Source organism: Protopterus annectens, chromosome 13.part0 (assembly GCF_019279795.1).
Source record: "Protopterus annectens isolate FY-2018-M chromosome 13.part0, PAN1.0, whole genome shotgun sequence".
Classification (NCBI taxonomy): Eukaryota; Metazoa; Chordata; order Ceratodontiformes; family Protopteridae; genus Protopterus; species Protopterus annectens.
This window is the reverse complement of record NC_056747.1, coordinates 775,654,282-775,679,178: the sequence shown is the minus strand read 5'-3', so window position 1 is coordinate 775,679,178 and position 24,897 is coordinate 775,654,282. Positions and strand designations below refer to the sequence as shown.

General features: G+C 39.6%; 1 protein-coding gene across 4 annotated transcripts in view; it reads right to left on the bottom strand.

Moving 5' to 3' along the window:
- Window positions 1-24,897, bottom strand: part of ABR (ABR activator of RhoGEF and GTPase) — a 2,680,879-nt gene that overhangs the window by 1,422,886 nt on the left and 1,233,096 nt on the right. For all 4 annotated transcript variants that reach the window (XM_044054480.1, XM_044054482.1, XM_044054481.1 and 1 more), the window contains one exon: window positions 23,947-24,051. In XM_044054480.1, the coding sequence (XP_043910415.1) occupies window positions 23,947-24,051 (105 nt within the window). The remainder of the gene's footprint in view (window positions 1-23,946; window positions 24,052-24,897) is intronic.

Here is a 24,897-nt window from a genome sequence, read left to right as displayed (position 1 = left end):
AGGGTTGGTCCATTATGGATAAGGGAGAAACCCGAGAGTTTTTGGTTACCGTGAACTTTAGCAACAGCCGAGTTGGATCCAAGAGTCAGATCCAAACCCATCAGTTGATAATGGAATCAAAATTGACATCAAATCCATAAATAGCCTATAACATTTCACTGCAATTCAGGGGCATTCAGTTGTGCGAACCCAGCTTTCCCGTAATAGCTACAAGCATGATCAGCAATGTCGTTTGACTGTAATTCACTTACCTTAAAATCTTGTTATTTCTAGAAGTCAAACAAGGACAAAGAAACTAACAAAAAGTATTTATAATACACTAGTGACACATATTCTCAATCTCACACTTGGAAGGAAAGCTGTATGTAGAGTCCTGCAGTGCTCAGCATGAATTAAAATATACGGCATTAAAACGTTAATTTTCGGGTTATATACATATATATATATATATATATATATATATATATATATATATATATATACCGGTTTTATTTTTTTAAATATATGTCTATTTTTCTGTCTTTTTGAATACTACCTGATATATTGCACACTGTTTTTTAGGATTTTATATGATTTTTTTGTATGTCCCTTTAAAAGACTGGATTGGACCTAATTAAGGGTTACTTAATTTATTATATAAGGATGAGTTGTGGTGATGAATTTGTTCTGAAGAAGTGATAATACGAAAGCGCTTGACCTTGATTTCTATTTTTTATATATTTTTTTATTATTGTGATTTCGTGAATAAATGTTTGGGCATTAGTTATTGGAGTCGGAGTGGTTGTTGGATTACTAGTTGTGTTTGTACCACTCTTCACCCTTGGTTTTTATTATTCTTTGAAGTCTTCTTGGGGTATAAAAAATACCTACATAAGCACTTCCAGGCAAAGATCTGAAATATTTTAGATTTTGTTGCATATTTTGGAGACATACATATATCCTCCCCCATTGTTTCTCTGTGAATTGCTTATCTAATCTAATTTCCCAGTCCTTCCTAACATCCTGATTTTTATAGTTATGCAATATTTTATATGTTCTACTAATTATTCCTTTCTTAATGGCAACTTCTGTTCTAGACTACTAAAAACTCTTCCAAGTGCTGGTTTAATTTAGGACCCTCCCCCCATTTCTTTCTCTTTGCCTGTATTCTGATATAAATCCTTGATATGGAAGGCAATCTTTAGCCTGCAGTCCAAATATGTTCATGGCATCTTCCCATTCTATTACCTTTCCATCTCTAGTTTTTTTTACTTCCAGTACCTTGGTTCCTTTGCCAGTTCTCTCCAATACATTCCTACCCCCTCTTGCCTATTGTCTGTATCCCTAATTGCAATCATCCCTATTGTCAGAATATCCTTTCTCCATTCCCATATTGGCTTAGTTCTTAGAAGACCTTCTGCTGCTTTATGAATATAATATTCTGTATTATATTATGAATATTGCTGCTCTCCTTAAGGGTCTGCATCCAAAATCCCAGTCACTCATCTCTTTCCACTTTGATTTATAGTTTTTTTCTTGTGCTATGTATAGGAGCTTTAACTGTGCTGCTCTGAAATACCCCTTAAACTCAGGTAATCCCAATCTGCCGTGTTCTATTGGAAGAATAACCTTCTCCCACTTGACACTTGCTGTCTTTCCCCTCCCAGATAAAATCCCACAGCTATTTATTAATTGCTATCCACAAATTCTCCTCTGGTTGATAAAAATATGCCTGGCCTGTCTATAAGACTAAAGGGTCTAAAAACATTTTACTATTCATATAACAGAGTTTCCATTTTCGCAGTTTTTGTATCATCTTTTGTTTAGTCTCTTCATACATATCCTTAGCTGCCATTTATCATGTCCCCATAAATATGGATAATGCTGAACCAGTTTGTATGTGGGTACATAATTTACAACTACTGCTTTTGTTTTTGCTTCATTAATTTTGTATCCCAGATAGGTTTGAAACTGTCTAAATATGTTCCCCAACACTGTAAAGTCTCTTTCTGGTTTTGTTAGGTATAAAATAATGTAATCTGCAAGAAGAACCAGCTTTTCTTGACTACCATACCAATTATATCCTTGAATTTCTGAGTCCCTTATTTTCTTTGCCAATGGTTCTAAATATAATGCAAATAACAAAGGCGAGAGAGGACACCCCTGCCTGGTTCCTCTGCTCAAGCAGGGATTATCAGAGACGACCCTACCCACTTAAAGTTTTGCCTCCAATCTTTCATATATCCTCAATCAACAATATAATTGTTATCAGTGAATGCAAATGCTTCCATTGCTCTGCTCATAATATCCCAGCTTACTCTGTCAAATGCTTTCTCCACATCAAGACCCACCAGCAACAGTGATATTTTCTTACATTCTGCTTCCCTCTGGATAATCACAATTCTGTTTATGTTGTCAAATATTTGCTTCCCTGCCACAAAACCACAGTGATCTATAGCTATCAATTTTGGCATCACTTTTGCCATTCTTTTAGCATTTATAGACAAATACTTTATAATTATGATTTAGTAGTGAAATGGACCTGTATGAAGCTGGATGTGATGCATCTTTACCCTCTTTAGGTAGTACAGCTACTACCACTTTCTTCCAGGATGTTGGTACTTCGGCTCCTCTTAAAATCAGATCTTCATCAGTTTTTTTCCTTCCTAGTTTCCAGGCTTCCACAGGAATACCATATAATCCTGGAAACTTTCCTGCAGATTGGTTATGCATCACCATTTTTATCTCATCTCATCCTATCCTGTTAGTAATTGTTCCTCCTCTCCTTCTAGCCTTGGTATATTTAATTCTTCCATAAACATTTCCTTTCATACCTTTTCTTGATTTCCATATTTCTCTGCTTTATACAGACTTTCATAGAATTTCCAAAATATTTCTTCTACAGGACCCTAGTTAGCTTCCTTTTAATAGGCTCCCTAAGCTCGGTGACCGCCCTTTCTACTTTCTTTTGTCGAAGTCATTTTTTGTTTTCTAGAGTTATCAGAAAACAGTTACTTTACAACAATCTTTCTAAACTCATATATATTATCAAGGTAGTCCCTTATTTTCTGTTTAGCATTCTGTAGTTGTTCCTCTTCTTGTTCTGAGACATTCCTCCTATTTTGCAATACTTTAATATTTGTCACTCCCTCTTGCTACTTCTTAACCATATCTCCCTTTCTTTTATTTACACCCTATTTTCACATTTCATTTTAACTTTATCCCATTCCTTAGCTAGATTCTCAGAAGATGTTTCTATCTTCTCTAATAGCTCTTGAACAGTTTCCACTACCCATTTCTTAAATTCCTCTCTTTTCAACAGATAGGTGGGAAAGCAGCAGTCTTTCATTTTTATTTCATTACCCTATGTTTTTATTTTAGTTATTACTGACGTATGATCTGAAATAGTTATTGGGTGCATATCAAAACCTTCAATTAAATGCACATATTCCTGTAAAATGTAAATTCTGTCTAGCCCAGCCCAATTTTTATCATGGGGAATAATATGTAAACTCACTCTGAATTTCTAGTACTGAATTCACATCTTCCATGTAAAATACTTTCACAAATTTCTTTAAAAATCTACCCTTTTCAGTTATACTTCCCTATCTGCCCACCTAGACACATCTTCACTGTTGCAAATCAAATCCCCCTCCACGCCTATAAGTAATATTTCTTGCTGATTACACCTCCGAGAATTTTCTTTAACTATATCACAGCAATTTTTGCTGGAATATAAATACATGCCAGTGTAATCCTCCTCCCTTGCCAGTAGCCCCTTAGTACTACAAAATCTACCATTATTGTTGCTTTTTCCTCTTCTATTAGTATTGGAGCTCCTCTTGCAATTAATACAAGTACTCCTCTCTTCCTCTGTCCCAGGCATTCCACTGAATAACCAGCTTGAAAACCTTTCTTTATCAAATTCACATGTTCAGTTCTTTCCAAGTGTGTCGCCTGTAGCATAGCTATTTACACTATACATTTAATATAGTTCACTACCCTTTCTTTTTGTATTTATCTGTAAGACATTGTAGAAAGTATAATATTATTGAAAGATTATTATTCCTACCTTATGTACAACTCTTTTGTTAAATGACTAGTTTCAGCTTTTGTGTTACATGCATGTACTGTTTGACATGTTATTCTTTTATAAAGCTGTTTCTTGTCATCTCCATTTCAGCCTATGTCACATCTTACAGAACTTTTTATTTTACTGAAAACCCTCAAACAAAAATACAGACACACACACACACACACACACACACACACACAAACCCTCTAAAACATATTAACTTAATAATAACGTGCAAAACTATGTACATCTTCAAATACTGAAGTTTTACCCTCCTAACAGGAACAAATGTTCCAAAGCTAAGACGCATGGTATAGGCTGTGGCTCTGTTAAGAACTGTCTGGTTTTGTCTTGTCTTTATAGCTCTCTCAGCCAGGAAAACAGTTGAATGCTTTCAGAAAACATTTCCATATCAGATTGTCTGCTAGAGACATGAGAACCAGACACAAAACAGTTTACTAGAAAAAAAGCTTACACTTATCAAGGGTACCAGAACTTGTCAGAGATTTAGGATGCATAGCTTTCTTAAAAAGATCCTTGTGGTCGTTAGCATAGTAAACACCTATGAACCTATAAAAGCCTTATAATATTCAATATTCTTTTTCATTTACTTGCTTTCTCTTAAAACTTGTTATTAAATTAAGCTAATAGCCTTAACCCAGTCATTCCCCTATGCAAAAAATGAAAAAAAAACGCATATCATTTTTCCTTTTGTCGTGTATTTTACTCAGATCTTACATTGCAGAGCCTACATTTCTTAAAACTCAACAGGGAGAAAGAGAGAAGGGAGACAAAAAGCCAAAAACAGGAGCACCTTATTTACATTATCTTCATTACACTTAAAAATAACTGAAAAATAATTTACTTTCTAACATGCAGAAAAAAAATCTCCCCCCCCCCTCCTGAGTATTTTCCTATCATCAATGACATGCAGTAGGGCATATGATTTAGAGTCCACTGCAAGTTTTATAAAGTCCACAAATTCCAATATTTCCAGATTTTCTTGTTCAGTCAGGTTTCACAAATATAATTATTGCTTTGTAATCCCACATTTGTGAATTTCCAAGTTAATGATTTTATTCTCCAAACATTAATGACATGAAGTAAGGCATATGCTTTAGAGTCCCCTACAAGTTTAACAAAGTCCAATATTTCCAGATTTTCTTGTTCCATTCCTGCTCATCTCCTTCTTCCATACCCTGTCTCTGCTTCATTTTCAACGTACCCTCGATGTTTCTAGTCTACTCTTGTGCTTTTTTCACTCTCTCAAGCATTTTTTATTGAAACATTGGGAAAGTTTTCACTGGCCCAGTCTCTCTGTGGTTTTTATTACCAAAACAACAAGAAGCTGAAGCTCCTTCTGTTTCACAGCTCACTTTTTGTTGGACAAGCTTTTGTATTTCATTAGTATGTACTTCATCAAAAAATGATTTTGTTTCTCCAGGGAAAAATATTTTGAAGATAGCTGGGTACAGCAGTTTGAATCTTATCCCTGCTTCTCGACATTCCTTGAATAATGGGACTAATTTACTCCTCTTCTGCCTGGTGCACAGTGTAGTCATTCTCCACAAACACACTGCTGTCTCTCACTTTTAGTATTTTGTCCTTCTGCCACAGTTTTGCCAGAATCAACTCCTTCTCCTGGTAAGATTGCATCTTTACTAATAAAGATCTAGGTCGTTTTCTCATAGCCAGGTTTGGAGCATATACATGATGTACCCTTTCAATTAACAATTCTTGTTGTGGAATACTAGTCCACTTGCATATTTGTGCTTTCATACAATTAACACAGCCCAGTTTCTCAGGTACAGCAGAAAATCTCTGGTTTTCCCTACGTGCTCTGTCTTCTAATTCTATTACTTTTTGAAACATCTCTTCTTGTGCAGTCTCATATTCAGCCAGCCTTTTCTTCATTTCAACCTCTCAGTTTTGTAGTTTTATCAGCTTTACTGAATATCTGTTTAAAGCTTCTTTCATTTTTCAAGCCTTTTATTGTTTGAGTTGATATGCTCCTTTAGTGTTTCATTTATTTTAGTCAAGTCTGTGTGCAGTTGCCTTATACTTTCCTCTAGGCTACTGGGGCTTGCCCTGCATTTTGCTGAACAGCTACAGTACTTTTCCCAGTGTTTTATCTTCGCTTTTTTGTAGCTGATTTTCCTTCAGGTCCTCTGTATTTCTTTTTCTTGGCATCCAGGCAGTGCACTTACTAGCCAATTACTGAAATTTACTCAGAAATCTAGGTCCACCGACGTTCTCTGCTAAGTTTCTGCTTTCACATTGGGAGAGCTAGAATTAAGCTGTTACTCAATGTGTAGCCATCTTGGAAGTCCTCTTTTTAGCTTCCATTTTGATATTTTTCCCAACATCACAGCAGACAAAATCTGGAATACTGTTACCTTTTGTGGTTTTCTTAACTAAATAAATTATATCTACATATGCAAAAATTTTCAAAAATTCACTTTTTACTTATCAACTACATTGACCTCAAACATAACCTGAAGTTCCTTACTTTAATCATTCCTTTTTAATTTCTCTAAACATATTCATACCATTCTAATGATAATTCTTACTAACTTATGTATATCATAACAAAGTAGCATTCATCATAAGAATTCTCTAGCTTTTTGATTGCTTTCTATCTTACATTTCAAAATATGCACATTCAGTATCTAAAAACTTGCTTGTTCCTTTGACTCTGCTGCTATGTTTCCAGTGACCAGTATATTAATGTACTGCAAATGTGCTGGCCTGTACATTGATGTATGCATGCATAGTACAGGTTTAAAGATGTCCTCGCAGACAAGCATGAATGCAGAGGGAAGGATGAATAGAATTCGTTTTATGGAATGGCAGCATTCTAAAAAGGCTGAGGTCCTCAAACTTAAATCAGACAGTTAATGTCATCATTTAGTCAAAGGAGACTTAGAAGTGGAATAATTCACTAGAGGCATAAATGATATAACCTGGATTTTGGGAAATTTGCTGTCTCCACCAAGTGATTCCTCTTCTGACAAACCCAAGCACTGGAATTTGAAAAGACAAGGGGTATGGATGCTGTACCAAAGATACTTCAGATAACACTGAATCTTTCTCATGTGGAGTCTTGCAGGGGTATCATAATAATCATATATGCCATGAGACACAAGAACCTGAGGTATTCCCTCATAGTGACTGAAGTCTGAGTGGAAAATCTTGGGACTACATCTAGATATAGATCTATTTCTTCCAGTGGAAGAAAAGCTCTTTGAACTGAGGTGTCTAGCATACAATCCAGGAACACAACCCTGTATGAAGGAGTAAAAAAAGGCTTTTAATGACCTCTTGGATTCCTGACACTTTGAAAAAGACTCCGAAAAGATAAGCAAGTTGCTTAAATATGGCAAAATGTGGATAACCTGTAGCCTGCAATGAGCTACAACTGGAGCTAGACACTTTGTGAACACTCTTGGTGTAATGAATAGTCCAAAGGGTAAGGCAAAGAACTCATAACATGATTCAGACACATAAAACCTTAAGAAGTGTCTGAAGTCTGGATGAATAGGGTTGTGATGATGAGCATTTTTTAAATTTTGTGTTAACAGGAAACATAAATGAGGAAGAACAGGTAACAGGTTATAAAGCCGTTGCCCAAAATGATACCGCAGTACAAGGACAAAATGATTGACTTCAACAATTGGCTAAGCTTCATGTGTCATTCTAAGGGGATCCAGTATCTGTCTGCTTGGGATGACATGATCGACAGACCACGATGCTTTGCCAGAGATGGCCTGCACCTGTTTCCCCTGAGATTCCGGATACTGGCTAAGGCTCTTGCCACCCCATAGCGCCTTTTTAAGGCAAGGTTCAAATGACAAATTCACCACCATAACAGGAACAGGAAAGCAAAAACTGGGAGTAATGCTACTCAATGCTAGAAGTCTAAATCTCAAAATGCACTCACTCGAGGCACTCCTTAAAATGGAGAACATCATAACTGTGCAGTGACTGAGACCTGGTTCAAGGCTCCAGAGAGCACCCCTGCACTACCAGGCTATAATTCATACCACACTTTTCAGCCATGTAACCTGGACCGGAACACCAAAGGCAGAGGTGTGTCCATATTCATTAAGAATATCTGCACCTCCAGGCTAGTTGCTCAGCATAATGCATCCAAGGTTATCCAAGTGCAACTAACTCTGGGCAAGACTGCAATCCAAATTATAGCTTGGTACAGATCCCCCACCATGCCCCAGGATTCCCACTCCTCTTTTCTTGATGTACTGGAAAATATTAGGGTTCAGCCAAACACTATAATAATGGGCAATTTCAACTACCCCACCATTAACTGGGAAAACTACTCATGTACCAACTCCTTCATTCAACCCTTTCTGGAATTCATAAATTCAAATACCCTGGATCAACTTATCCACACCCCCACCAGGGGCAACAACTTCCTAGACCTAGTCATTACCAACATGAGTGACCGGTGTTCCACACCTGAAGTCAACTCCTGGTTGGTCCTATCCGACCATAAGCTAATCACCCTTGATATCCACATCCCACCCCCACCCCCCCCTACTAAGGAAACCACAGTAAAAAATTTCTCCAAAGCCATCTTCATGCTTCTTAAGACAGAAGTGGTGAATTTCATGACACCCATTCATATGGATAATACAGTTACGACTGCTGAATCCTACACAAATGCACTCTATAAGCACTTACACAAGTGCATGGATTGTGCTATCCCAAACAGAACCAAGACGCTATCCTCAAAAAAAAAAAAAAAAGCCAATTTGGTGGTCCCCTGCCATAAACAAACTGTACAACAGAAGGAAGAAATTGTTGCAAAAGAGTAAAATCCCATGAGTGGAGGAGCTCCCTGGTCAGCCTCAGTAAGAAGCTGAGATCCCTTATAAGATCCTCCAAACCTAGCTATGAAAACAAAATCGCCACTGATTCTAAGGACAACCACAAAGCATTCTATAGCTATGTTAAGAATCTTAATGGCAACACATAGATCTGCTCTGAGTTACGGCACAACGGCACGAAAATTACAGAACCAACTGATATTGCCCACATCCTGGCAGATAGGTTCAGTGCTAACTTTACCCCATTCACCCCCTAAAGGGCCCATATCTATACAGGAAGAGTGCAGAGTCCCTGTAATCACAACTAAGCAGGTAAAAGCTGCACTCTCTAAAGCCAAAAACACAGCATCCATGGGATCGGACAACATTCCAGGCTGCATTTTACACGAACTTCAGAATGAAATGGCTCCCCACCTAAACACCATGTTCAATCATAGCATCACATCAGGCTTTGTGCCCACTGAATGGAGTAGAGCAACAGTGATCCCACTCCACAAAGGGGGAGCCACCACTGATCCTGGTAACTATCGACCTTTTAGCCTGAGGAGCCTGGTCTGTAAGGGCATGGAACTCATAAACAAAGACATTGGTAACCTCCAAACTCTGGATCCCACCCAGTTCAGGTTTGTGAAAGGAAGATCATGCCCTCCTGAACCTGATCGACTTCTTTGAGGCAGTCACCAAAGCCGTAGATGAGGGTAAGGTGGTTCACACAGACAATTTTGACCTCACCAAGGCATTCAACACCATCTCCCATTCTGGAATTATAGCTAAACTCACTAAACTAGGTATAAAGCCCTATGTCACAAGATGGGTTGCCAACTGGCTCACTGAGAGAACCCACAATGTAAAAGTTGCACACTCCAAATCTGACCTCAAACCAGTGACAAGTTCAGTCCTGGGACCTCACCTGTTTGGTATCTACTTCTCTGAAGTACAGGCTAATACAGAAGGCCTCTGGCTAACGAAGTTCACAGATCACTGCAAACTAGGAGCCATAGTTGAGTCCCTAAATGACGTGGAAATCCCACAGAAGGACCACGCTGAGACAGATGCCTATTGTCAGAGCCATGGCCTCAAGCTCAATGCCAAAAAGTGCATTGTCATCTCCTTTGGTAAAACTCTGTACCCATGAACTACTACATAGACAGCAGTCTACTTAACACTGAATGTGTGATAAGAGACCTTGAGACCCAGGTGGACAGTAGTCTGTCCTTTGATAGTCACATCACCACAGTAGTCTGGAAGTCCTTCTACATGGTACACCTCATCATAAAAGGGTTCTCATCCAGGAAAAAAGAGGCCATTGTTCCCTTCTACTCGACACTCATTAGACCCATTAATGAGTACAACACCACTTTTGGAATGTACCTCACAAGACAACTGCAGCAGCTGGAAAGGCCACAGAAGTACCTTCACAAAGAGGATTACTAGCCTCAAACAGATGCCCTACACTGACTGTCTCAAAAAACTCCAGCTTTACTCCATAGTATATTGCCTACTCCGAGGTGATCTCTGCCTAACATATAAAGCTATGTCAAACCCAGAGCTGTTGGACATGCTACACCTAAAGAAATCCCAATCCCTCCAAGCTACATGCTCTAGGGACCTAAACCTTGTCACCACAATAAACAGAACATGCTGGAGGGATAGATTCCTGTCCCAGAGACTTCCCATACTCTGGAACAGGCTACCCATCTATGTCAAGCAAAGTTCTTCATTAGCACTCTTCAAGAAAAATCTTGATGAGTGCATGTGAAATAGGAAATACACCCTGGGGATCACGTCTGTGCCTCTGCTCGACAGTGGCACAGGAAAATAACTTTCTTGGGTGGCATAAACTAGAGAACCTTGTTGGCTAGGCTTATGTGGGCCCTCGGGCCAATAGTCTGGTACTTATCTATGAACCTATGAACCTAAGCAACAGCATTTTGAACATGAGCACTATCACAAACATCCAGAACTGGCCTACAAGCATTTTCTTTCTTTGGCACTAAAACATCTTTGAATAAAACCCTTTCCCAACTTGGAATCGACGAACTAGTTCTATCACTCCCTGAGACATCAAAGAAATGGGGAAATAGAGGAGTCTGGTCTGTTAAGTGAGGAATTACCCCTGGAAAGGGGGAATTTCCTCCCATCTGTAACCTTGATGAATGATCTTCAGAACTCATTTGTCCAAAGCTATCTATTGTTGAAGAGGAAGGTGAAGATTCAGACATTCTGGAAGGGAAAATGGACTGTCAGAGCAGGAGGGGGGCACAAGGTCCCTTAAATAGGCATTCTGACTTGTCGGTCTATGCTTTGTTTTTGGGGAGGCTCCTGTATTCTTTCTGGAACCCATGACATTTTTTCTTAAACTTTTGTTTACCTCCATTTTGGAGAGACTATTTATTTTCTTTTTTGCTTAAACTGGAAGAAGGGTTAGAGAATCCCTTAGAAAATTTGGAAAAGGAGGGCTAAAAAATCTTATAAATTCCCCAAATCAACTCATGCCTTTCATCACACATTTTAATAACCTCTACAGAAGAGGAACCAAAAACTAAATCTCTATCCAAAGTCTATCATCTGGGAATTCTGATAACGCAGCCAGGCAAGCCTCCTCAAAAAGTACAGTTGTGTACCCACCATAAATGTAGATGTTCGAGTGTATTCACTGTTGCAGTCATTACAATTGGGTTATTCTGCTGGCAGGCTACCCGCAGTCGGCCTGAGCTCCAAAGTCTAGGTCCGGCGTCAGATGCTGTCGCCTCTAACCTGATGTCAGTGCGCCAGGGGTATAAAAGATGCAGCTGACGCCATTTTCTTCAGTTTTTCTTGCCCCAGATGTCAGGTGCCCCTAAAATAGTAGGCTAAATTATGCCAATAAGCATGTATGCACAGAAAACAACTTTTCCTTCATCTACAAGCAAATATACCACATAGGTTGTATAGAATAGAGAAGTACAGATAAGTCCCAGCAAAGTAAAAGGGGGATGGAGGGAGGGTAACCTGGACTGCAACAGTGAATACACTCGAACATCTACATTTATGGTAGGTACACAACTGTACTATGTTCATCGTTTTTCACTGTTGCGGTCATTACAATTGAGTTGAATCCCAAAGCTAAGGTTGGGAGGCTGGTGCTAAATAGGATTAGGAGAGGCTACCAGGCCCTGCAGAACTGCAGTGGCAAAGCCTGCCCTGGATTTAAAGTAGAGAGGTAAGTGATAGTGCTTTGTAAAAGTATGCACTGAACTCCAAGTTGTAGCCTCTAAGATGTCTTTGGTTGGTACTCCTCTGAGGAAGGCTGCTGAAGTGGCTGCTGCTCTGGTTGAATGTGGTCTAATGCCCTTAGGCACTGATTTGCCATGCTGTGAATAGCAGAAACTAATGCAGTGGCCTATCCACTTTGAAATAGTCTGCTTTGAGATAGGCTTTCCTTGTGATCCTGCAGCATATGCCACTAGAAGTTGTTCGGTCTTTCTGAAAGCTTTGGTTCTGTCCAAGTAGAAGCGTAGCTGCCTGTGAATGTCCAAAGAATGCAGAATTCTCTCACCCTTATTCTGTGGGTTTGGATAAAAGGTAGGCAAATGAACTGTTTGGTTAAGGGCCACACTGGACACTACCTTAGGCATAAATGTAGGGTTTGTCCTCAGAGAAAATCTGTCAGGATGGAAAATGATAAAAGGTTCCACTGCCATGAGTGCCTGTAACTCTGAAACTCGTCTAGCGGAGGTTATTGCTAGGAGCAGAGCTGTTTTCCAGGATAAGAATTTTATATCAGCTGCAGAGGCTGGCTCAAATGGAGGCAGTGTGAGTTTTTCCAAGACATAGTTGAGGTCCCATGCAGGTATTGGTGCTATCCTTGGAAGTCTTATGTTTTTGGCCCCTCTGAGGTACTGCCTTAGTAATGGATGAGAAAAAAAATAGGTGGTTCTGTATTGTAATGAGCTGAAATGGCAGAGGCATGAATTTTAATTGATGAAAAGGAAAGGCCTTTATCAAGCATCTTAGTTAAGTATTGCAAAATCTGAGGAATATTTGGAACAATCGTGTCAATACCTTGTGCCTGGTTCCAAGCACAGAATCTCTTCCATTTGTCTGCATAAGATTTTCTGGTGCTTGGCCTCCTGGCCTCCAAAAACAACATCCATCACTGCTTTAGAGAGAGGTGTGTCTTGAATGGCTACATTATCCGCCATGCTGCCAGGTTTAAGGTCCTGAGTTGGCTGTGCAGTATCTGACTGTCCTGTTGGGTCAATAAATGAAGAATTTGAGGTAATGTCCAAGCTGGGCATTGAGACAAGCTCTTTAGGATTGGGTACCAGTGCTGGCAGGGCCAGTCTGGGGCAATCAGTATCATTTTTGGTTTCTCCTGTCTGGCCTTGAAGAGTACCTTGGGGAGGAGAGGCAGAGGAGGAAAGGCATATACTGTTAGATTTTTCCAGCTGAAAGATACAGCATCCACTTTCCATGCTTGCTTGTGATAAGTCCTTCTGCAAAATCTCTGTAGTTGGTAGTTGTGAGGGGAGGCAAACAGGTCTATGTCCGGGCAACCCCAGGTCCTTGTTATCATGCTGAAGACTTGTGGATTCAATTTCCACTCGTGGGGATCCATTAGGTTTCTGCTTAGTTCATCTGCCAGAGTATTTGTCCTTCCTGGCAGGAATTGCACTTGCAGATGTACTTGGTAAGTCAATGCTGTGTCCCACAAGTTCATGGCCAGCCTGCAGAGGGGGTAGGAATTTTTCTTGCAGATAACTGGGTCATTGTTGCCAACATTTTGAAATAAGTAGTCAGTTGTCTATGTTTGTCTGGCGTGAGATAAGCCATCTGGGCAGTTGTATTTAAGCTTGCACCCAGGAATATTATCTCTTGAGAGGGTACGAGTTTTGATTTCTTTTCGTTGACTGTGTACCCAAGACCTGTTAGTAATCTTCTTACAAACGCCAGATGCTGTAATAGAATGTCCTTGTTTTCTGCTTGAATAAGGCAGTCGTCCAAGTAAGGATATATTTGTATTCCGCTTTGTCTGCAAAATGCAATTACTGTTGCCAGGCATTTTGTGAAGCCCCTCGGCACAGTAGATAAGCCAAAGGGCAGTGCAGAGAATTGGTAGTGCATTGAGCCAGCTATAAATCTGAGGTATCTTCTGCATGATTGTCTGATTGGGACATGGAGGTATGCCTCTTTTAGGTCTAAAGTCACAAGCCAAGCCTTCTTACCCAGCATGGGCAGAAGCTGCTGCAGAGTTAACATTTTGAATTTTGGAATATCCAGGAATGTGTTTAGGATAGACCGGTCCAGTACTGGTCGACAGGCTTTGTCCTTAGTGGGCACCAAGAATAGCCTTGAGTAGAATCCTAGTCCCTGCTCTTGCTGTGGTACTAGCTGAATGGCTCTCATGTCCATGAGTGATGAAACTTGTTTTTGTGCCTCTGCCCATTAATTGAGTGGCAGGTCTGGCATACCGTTTGGCCTTGGCAGGGTGTGAAAGTGGAACCTGTAGCCTTGTGATACGATATTTAAGACCCATTTGTCCTGGGTGATCATGTGCCAATTTTATGAAAAAAGTGCTAGTTTCCCCCCAAAGGGGCTGCCAGAAGATAAGTGCTTGGTGCTGGCAGGAGAAAGTCATTGAGACTGTTTCCTGTAGGGCTGTGATTTTTCCTCTCCGCTTTTGGAGGTAGAAGCACCCCATTGTTTAGGCCTGTATGAGCCTTAGGGTTGTGATCTGCCTCTGGGGCATCTGTATCTGCCTCTTTGTGGCTTGTCTGACACTGGAAAGGACCAATTCTTTGTAGGCCAGTTCCTGCTAAATCTGGGAGGCTGTACCTGCACGAAATCCTTAATTGTTTGCATAGACTTAGCTTTGTCCTCCATTTTCTTCAACACTTCTTCTGCTTTAACACCAAACAAGGTATCATGCTGTAATGGAGCATCTAATAGTTTTGCTTTGCTTTGCTTTAACATGATCAGGTAGATTCTGTTCTTTTAACCAAGCATGCCTCCTAATGACAGAACCTGTAACAGCGGCCCTGCATGAGGCCTCTAGAGAATCAAAACCACATTGCAAAGTATGCTTTCCTACTTGTTCAGCTGCATGCAATAAATCCTGCATTTCTTTTTTTTCTGCACATTCTGAATTTGCCAATATTTTCTGTTTAAGCAGTGACATAAGATATTGCTAATATTTAAGCATATGAAACTGGCAATTTAAAGCTCTTACAGCCAAGGTAGCAGAAGTATAAATCTTTTTTTCCCCGTCTGTCCAGAGTCCTTGAATCCCTATCAGAGGGGATAAGTTTTTTTGCATTGGAAGCCTTGACCCCTTTGGGATCCTGAGAGATAGTTTCTGGGTCAGCAGCAGGGTTTTTATAAAGAAATTTATGTGAATCAGGAACCCTGTAGTATCTTTAACAGGAGCTGGTGGTAAAGAGTCAGGAGACAGGCCGGACTCTGAAAATACATCATCTACAATGTCTAAAACAGGAGGGATAGCAAGGGGCCTGTGATGAGGTAATAAAAGGAAGTCTCTGAGCCTTTTCTTGGATTCTGAGTAATCTTGGCTCTCCCAGTGGAAATGCTCCCTCAAAGTATGCAGGGTCTCCCCAAAAGAATAATCCTCAGGAGGAGAGGCTGAAGGGATAGATTATTCAGCATCAGAATCCTCATAGGGAGGAAGAGAATATTCCTGTTCAGTAGAGGAGTCAGAGGAAATGGAAACCTGATCTGAAGATTCATATTCTATCTCTTGCCTAGGCCTCTTATCAGGAGGGGGATGGGAACCCCTGATCAAAGTAATTAGGTCTTCGGCCATTTTAAGCATATGTTTTTTAGGCATGGTGGCCTGTCCAGAAGAATGCAGTAATTGTTTCTTTGTCTTTAGAGCTGCTTTAGTGTTTGCCTTTGAAGCTGAAGTTGGTTTCACATATAACTGTGTAGGCCTGAAAACACCCTCAGAAGCCGATGCCTGCTCAGCAGCTCCGGACCCAACTGAGGGAATAGTTTCCGAGTATCCAACACCTTGAGTTTCCAGCGGCCTGGTCAGCTCCACGTGGGAGTCAGAAGTGGCCTGTGGCTCTGAGGTAGCGGGCGTCAGGGGCTGCGAAAGCGCCTCACTGAGAACCGGCGATAGGCCTAGCGGAAGCCTCGTCGTCGGTTTTGGACCTCGGATGCCTGTCCTTTTCTTTTTCTTTGTGCTTTTTATAAACTCCGGTAGTCAGCTGTTCCGATGGCATTATATAACTGAATCTTCTGCCAAAGTAATGAAATGCAAAATCATACCGACGCTTAATAGTGCATTGGTTAAATCTAGCACAAAACCGACAACTAGCAACGTCGTGGTCAGGGCCTAGGCAAGGAATACAGTAAGAATGAAAATCCTTATGAGGTATTTGCTTCCCACAAGTAATACAATTATTAACTTTTTTTGACATCGGTCTGGAGCAAGAAAAAAGTTTCCCCAACGGGGTACTTAGCTTTAATGAAGACTTCGGATCTGAAATTCAAATTTGAAAATCTCAGGAGTCGGCTGACCAGGACTTGCGAACTGCTTTTGCTTTGGGCACCGCGCGGCAAAAAAGACTGAAGAAAATGGCGTCGGCTGCATCTTTTATACCCTTGGCGCACTGACGTCAGGGAGGAGGCGACAGCAACCGACACTGGACCTAGACTTTGGAACTCAGGCCGACTGCACGTGGCCTTCCATCAGGATAACCCAACTGTAATGACTGCAACAGTGAAACATGATGAACATCAGTACCAGTGGTAATTAGCCCTGTAAGAAGTATCAAGCGAGTCATACACACACTGTAAATAATAACTAGCGTCCTGTAAGATGGAAGAAACAGAATTATTTAAAGCAAGTTTTTCATCACAAAAATAAACTGCTGTTCCTTTCAAAATTAGAATAAAACTGTAACATACAAGACTCATAATTCAAAATTCTGAAAATCAAAGTTGCAGAAGCCTAAACTGTTTCCCCACACTTCTCAATAATCTTCCCATCCTTGTCAGAAAGGGTAGAATTGGAATCAACCAAATGTTTAGAACAGTAGGATTAGCTAAAGGTATAGATGCTGGGTCAAGTTTGGGGTAAGTATGTAAAAACTTACAATGTATGATGCTACTCAATTGTTATCTGCCTTTTTAGAGCAGCAAGTTGACTATCAGGAGAACTGTAGGCTGTGACACACACACACACACACACACACACACACACACACACACACACACACACACACACATGCACACTATAAAAAATGTAAGGAATGTGTGAAGGTTCTGAAAATTCCTTCTGTAACAGCTCATAGTATTTTCTGAGGGAATGAGAAACCTCAGTGTTATCCCAATGAAAATTCTAGCACATTCTGCAATAATCTCAGAGAAACAGAACCTTCCCACCCACCCACCCACAGGGAGAATCAGAAACTGAACTCTCTTCTGAGTCTGAATCACAAATATGAGGAGAAAACCATGTATCCGCCGTTTCACCTTCCTGTTCAGATTCAGAATCTTGAATCTCTTCAGGGAAATAAGATATCCCTCTTTCTTTTACCAAAAAACTACTTTAAAGGAAGGATCAATAACCTGAATTAAAATCTGGGCCAGACCCAGTAAACTACTGCTATCCAAGGAAAATTGAAGAGGAATAGATATATGTTTGGTTTTCTGTTTTGTTTTTTACATGAAAAATTGGGCTGACAGTGTTACTAATGGCAGCAGTAACTTCCCAAGGATGGGCACAGCATTCTGATACAACAAGGAAATCTTCCCTGTTTCCTCTCCTAGGAATAACAAGGGTGGCTCTCCCTTGCCCACTGAGGCTACCCCAGCAGCTGGAGATGTGGCTAACCCCTGGTTCACAGTGGCTGTAGACGCTACACTAGAGGGATCTGAGGTTAAAGTTGAATTGTTTGAGGTAAAACAAATGTCCAACAGCAGAATCACCCACTTACAGCTGAGGCAAATTGCTAGCCTGCTGTGGTGGAAAAAGCTGTAAGCTTATTTTTTCTTTTTCTGACTGAAAGAAGGACCGACCGTGAGAGCAGAAGTCTGTTCCACAGTCAAGCAGAAAAAGGTGCCTGTTTCCCAAGGAAGACAAGCAGCAAACACTCCCAGTCCAAAAAAGTTCATTTTTGACAGAATAACAGCAAAAAAAAACAAACACTTTAAAACACTATGCCAGCCCCACAAAGGTAAAACAAACACAATTTCTCACAGAAAAAAAATGTTTGCAGTAGCTTTACACCACTTTTAAATTAAAAGGAAAAATGAGTGCTCCATTAAAAAGTATGCACAGTCTTATGAAAGTCCATTAAAAAAACAACACTCCTAACTTTAAAACAACTTTTCTGAAGAGGAAAGTGATAAAACAGAAAGACAAAGAAGAAAATGGAAGGCTTTTCCCGCAAAAGGAACTGATTTGCCCAGGAAAGGAACAGCAGAAGCTGACTGTCGATTCCCAAAAACCTCAGGGTAGTGTACTCTTTGGTGCTCCCCTTTGGTGACTGTAAAGCTCTGAAGGGCTTTGCACCCAAACTTGTCTTTTAGTCAGCCCAAGCTGCTTGACAGTTATGGGTGTGTGGTGGGTGCCCTGAAACTTTGGAAGCTGGCTGTCAGTTATATCCTTGGCATGATATAATCCATATAGCTAAGGCTACTGCAACAGCGATCAATATGATGAACAACCTATATAACTAAGGCTACTGCAGCAGTGATCAATATGATGAATATCTCATATAGTTAAGGCTACTTGCAGCAGTGATCAGTACATCTTCCTTACCTATCATTTGCTCAGGGAAGTCTGTTTCTGGCATATCATACCTGTTAGTAAGATCTAGAGAGACATCCTTATCTAACATCCACTTGGGGCTATGCAACTGTCACGCTTAACCTATCTGCCAGGGTATTCTGCTGAAGTGAAATTTCTAAAGCCTTGAAGGTTAAAAGTGTGGAAGTCACTCCAATTGTCTTGAACTCTCATGCTACCTGAGTGGCCTTACCAGGTGGCTTCCAAAGTATACCTGACTAAGGTCTGAGTAACTGGTTCCCCTGTGAACAGGACATCAGTGTTGATTTTGACCTGATGACTCCACCAAAGGATTTGTTTCCATATACAAGGAAACAATGGGATATATGTCACATGGGATGGATGTGTTATGAGGAAAAACTCAAGCCATGTACCCTAGGATCCATAAGAATTCCCTTGCAGATGCACAGTCCCTTTGGGTTATGCCTCTAATAAACTGAACCAGTAAGTCTGACTTACCAAGTAGAGCCCACTGGAAGACTACTGAGTTTAAGTGCTCCAGATTAAATCTGGGATGCTGACAAAGAATCCTAAATTCTGAAGACAGCTCAGATGTTAAGTAAATGCATTTTGTAACGTCTACTGTGACTAACCCTGAATTAGACAGCCATCTGGTTAAGGACATATGTGTATATGCCCCTTGGTTGACCACTGGGTTAATGCTGGTGCCAGGAATTTTGTTAAACTTCTAGGTGGATTAGCTAAATCAAAGGGAAAGGAGGTAAACTGACAGTGGGACTCTCCACTTTCAGTCTGGTTCCTATGTACAGGAATGTGCAAGTAGGCATCCTTCAGATCCAGGTTTATCATCATAGCCTTAGGAAGCAGAAGTAAGAGAACACACTGGGTGCAAGTCTTGAACTTTGTAGCATTTAGGAATTTATTCAAATATAACAGATTTAGTAGGATTGGTCTTCAATGCCCTTCTTTTCCTATAGCCTTGACTATAACACAGTGCTGTACTCATCCTTTGGGACATCTCTATTGCCACCTATTTCAGTAATATCTCAAGTAGTGGCTGTACCAGATATGTTAGGGCCTCAGTTACAGAAGGCACTCCTTAAAAATTTTGGGACAGCTAAGGACTGTACCTTGTACCTCTGAGCTTACTCTCTGCAGCAACCACTTGCCCCAAGTAATTTCCTTTCAATTTTTCTGAAAAAAATGCTAGATGTCCCATAACTCTGGGAAGTATTTAGGAAACAGAAGAAGTTAAGTGCTGAAGTAGAGTTTAGGAAAATTTTGTAGGGGGAGATGTGCAACACTGTAACTGCTGCAAGTGTCTTGCTGTGAGGGCACCCAGCTTCCCTTTCTAATAACCTTGCACTTACCTTTCTGATAACCTTGCCACTTCCCTTTCTGAAAGGCCTTCTTCCTCTTGTTCATTTTACTTTGGCCTAGAATTGGGTATGGTAGAAAAGATAGTATTTAAATGAAACATTTTTAATATACCATGGCACAAGAGGATGGAACTGTTGTTTAACTTAAGACTGTTTAATTTATTCCATAGTCTTAACCCTTTTCCTCTAGCTTTTTGAAGAACCTGAGTGAGGGAGCTCTGAAAAACAACTCTCTCTCCAATGATGAACCGAGAAGGAGTTAAGGAGGATGCAGATACTTGCTCCCCAAATCTATCCACTTCCTGGAAATATTTTTTTTGAGAAATGGACTGCATGAATTGGAACGTTAGGAGCTCTTTAGGAACTGTGACAGTAGAATCTGACTCTGGATTCTCAATCCAGCAGATCCGGTCTTTTTTTTGGGGGGGAGGGGGCAGACAATATGGACTGGCTTCCTATGGAAGTTGTCACAGCAAGAGGGTTTTCCATGCTGTTCTAGTCACAAGATGCACCATCATTTCAGTTAAATGGACCACAAAGAAAGAAGGTTGGGAGGTACAGAAGGCCTCTATCTTCCAGTGCATTGAAGAAAGGACAAAGATAATGGATCTTTACATCTTTTGACCTTTTCAAATGTGGGCTGTCTAGGGATGAGAAGAAATAATTTCAACTAAAGAACAAAAAATTGGCATAAACTGACCTTTAAGAACTGAAGGGGTAGAAAAAGAATAAATGGACAACAATGCAAAGAGAACACTTCAATACATAAAGCATACCTCTCAACCTCTTAATACATGAAATCTGAATAAATCAAAAAATAATAAGAGTACAACAGCCCAAATATAGGGCAAATTTTAAATACTGCTCTTATAAACTTAGAAAGTTGCTAGAATAAAAGGTGTTGTGTTAAGATGCATTGTCTGAAGGATATAAAGTCTAAAACTCAAACTTGTCATTATTGAGTGAATTCAATATACAACAATTTAGAAGAAAACCTCAAAGTTTATTATGAATAGACCAAAAATATCAGGCAAAAATCTGGACGTTCTGCTAAAATTTGGAGAGTTGAGAGGTATGACTCAAAGTGTTTACAGTTGCCTGGAATCATATTTGTGATACTAGCACTCATGTATGGTAAAATATGAAGACGGGAAGCTTGTTAGCAGAGTAATATGGGTAAAAGGGGAGGAGCCAGTGTCCTAAGAAAGTTTCAGGAGTCAAGCAGACTAAAAATCAATGGCTTTAGTCCAGATTGCTGATGAGGCTGAACAATGCTATCTCAAGACCACACACACACACACACACACACACACACAGTTTATATATATATATATATATATATATATATATATATATATACATATATACACACGCACACACACATGTACATATATATATATATATATATATATATATATACACACACAGATACACACACACAAATGTTTGCGTGCTTATATATAACATATCAATGTTTCAACTACATGCTTTCTCAGAAACAATGATATGTCCTTAAGGGGTCATTTGCATTCATCCCATGGGCCTCCACTACAACAGTGAAGTCTCAAACCTAGCCGGGTCTTTCTTGCAATTTTTACTGAATGATTTGTCTGTGCTACCTTTTCACACTGGTTTATATTTACACACACACATGTATGTATTTACACAGAAATATATATATTACAACTTGTACATAAAATTACTTCTTAATTTGTGCAATACATGTAAAAAATTGCTTTTTTCCTTTCATTTATCCCTGATAAAAAAAGGAAAGTCAAGCATAATGTTTCAGATGCCTGCGTGACACAAGAATGTCATCTTTAGCATACCGTAACACAAAACCTGTTCTGTTGATCACCAAAATACAGGTATATGGAAAATCAGTACGATAAGTGCAGATGTGTCCTCCTCTTGCTGAAACAAAAGGTTCATTGTTTTTCATGAGAAGGCAATATTGTGCTGTCTTGTTCTGAGGTCACCACCTGTGAAACAACATATTCAGGAATACAACAAAGAGACTGCATGTTAATGTGTTCTGCAGGTGAGGATTACCTAGGTCGCAACTATGCAAACTAAGCACAAGAGACTTTCTGTTAGGTCCTGTAGTAACAATTACAGTACTCTCTTCTGCTTAATTGTGATTTCTTTCTAGCCACTGCTTTATCTGATCTGCAGCAGGAAATGTTTTCTCTTTCTTCTAGGTTTGATAGTGCAATTAGTTTGATAAAAGTATGGAGCAATATATTTCAGCAGTACATGCGCAAGTGTTTAGACCTGGAAAATAACGGATCAAAGCATACGGGTGATGAGTACTTTCTGCTCCAAAAAGGCAAAGGAAGAAGATGACAACTTGACAGTGCCAGCAGGAAAATGAAACAATAAAATATTTTGTACCACTACGGCTTCTATTAAATCTGCTACTCCAGAGGCAGATAGATACAACTGATGGACTTTGTCATATGCAAGGAATATGTGAAAAAGTATGACTGTCCATGTATAAATTGTTTAAAACATTTCTTTTATACTCTATTGCAATTTTCTGTGGCAGACAAGGGCATGTTTTGTACTCCCACTAGGCCCTTAAGATTCGAAGCATGATATCTGAAATATTTCATTCCTTACTCCTTTTTAGTTTTATATTGTTTTAATTTACAAGTTTTCAATGATCAAAGCACATCATCTACAGCTTAACAATAAGGATACTCATAAATCTATATGTGCTGTTAGCTAGACTGTATGAAAGAAAGACACTAAGCCTTATTTGGGATTCATACACAGACATGAGTTTGCTGCATGAGGTGGTTCTCAGGTAAAAAGGCATGTATTATGCACCGTCTCATAGGTAAAAAGCAGAACGAAAACTAGTAAAACAAGAACAAGGCAGAGGCACCTGCAAAGAAATCCACAATAACAAATAGCGTAAACTTTTTTAATTTTCCACTTTCGTCCGTAGACTTCCTCAGAATAACACTTACTGACACAAACAAGGTTTAAATAGGTAAGACGTCACAATGGTAATTAATTAAAAGCAATTAATGATGTCACAACGGCAATTAACTACAAATTTTTAAAAAAAAAAAAATGATAAACATTTTCAAATGATATGTAAACAAACTCATAGGTGCCCATACCCTGCGCATGGCTGCTTCACATGATAATTAAGCAATAACAGACAACGTGGTGTGGTATACTGAAGATTTACCCACGGTTGGCGTGGTTTAATCACGAGGGCAAAGCCCAAGCGATTAAATAAAGCCAACCATGGGTAAATTTCAATATACCACAACCACGGAGTCGGTTATAGCTATTATACAATGACATTATTTAAGAAAAATACTTACTTTTCTTAAATAATGCCTCTGTATAACAGTGCATTACTGTTCTTCCACCGGTGGTGGTATACTGCTTCCTTGTGTTGATGTACTGCGCATGTGTATGGGACTTGCGTTCCTACACATACCCAGTACATCAATGCTTTGAAACGGAAGCAACGGAGAAAAGAAAGTCTATGTTGCTCCGTTTTTTTTTCTTTTTTTATTTATTAAAAAAAAAGGTTTTGGACACTTTATACCAATGGAAAAAAATCAGGTCGACCGGACCTTTTTCCGTTGGTATATTGCTGGGATTTACAACGGGCACACTGGCCAATCAGTGTGCATGTTTTGGAATATTAATGGGGGGTCATTGTATAATCAGCATTACACAATGCACCACATTAGCTTGAATCCTTGTTCTCACGTTTGATATCCTGTCCTGGGAGAGGAAAATATGAGAAATGTAATAGAGAAAGGCAGACAAAAACAGACAGAGGGAAAAATGACAAAAGGATAATAAGATAAACACATTTGTGAATTTAATGTTTTTTTTCTGATCAGCATATAGCTTAAAATGAACAAACAGAACACTTACCAAAAGTAAAGCCTCCAGCTGGTTGATGTATATTTCTTCACTAGCGAGAAACCCAGAGAGGACCAGTTTTCTCATCTCCAGACCCTTTTCAGAGTCTGAGTCCCCCTACAGACAAACAAAACATCTTATTAGAGTATGGTACGAACCCATTGCTAAATCTCCATTTTGTACAGTAGAAGGCACTGTTCTCAATTTCACATCATCACACATTAACACAACTGTATATTTGATAAATATGCCATCAGAGCTTTATTTACTGCTTCACCAGTTACAAAACTATTCCCAGCTATGAATGCATGCATTCACATTTCCTTACCATTTATTTTTTAGCCTAGGTTAGGGCATTACACGTGTTCATAGCAATAGCCTCACTACTTAATAGTGTCTATTTCCTAATATGGTTCCCAAAAACACTTATTCACCTAAGTGGGGCTGGCATTATCTGTTATCTTGTATCCTTGAACCCTGGGTATGTGATTAGAAAACATTTAGTGCTACTTTTGTTATTTCAAAATAGCAAAGCACTACATTAATGCACTGTTTAATACTGCTTCATGTACTACCAATAACAATTCTTGACAGCAATTCCATTAATATCTCTCATTATTTATTTCTCTAATTATGTAGGTACTTGCTCATTTCTAGCATCCTAGGAGCCTTTTTAGTGCTCAAAATAATGTCTGCGGTGCCCCCATGGGGATTAGAATGATGACTGAATTTGACCATTTGAGTTCTCTTCTTCTTGACATGTTGTGGCATCAGCAACACAGATGCTGAAAGATGTGGAGCAAAAGCAAACATCGACATAAAGTCTTATCCATCCTGCCTCCAAAAGTGTTAAATTGGTGAGTATTTTACCTCTTGAAATGCTCAAGTCATCAATTATTTCTTTTCTCTGTTAAAACGGCTGGGAAGGGCTGGGCATGTAAGCCTTTGGCAATGATTTCGGTT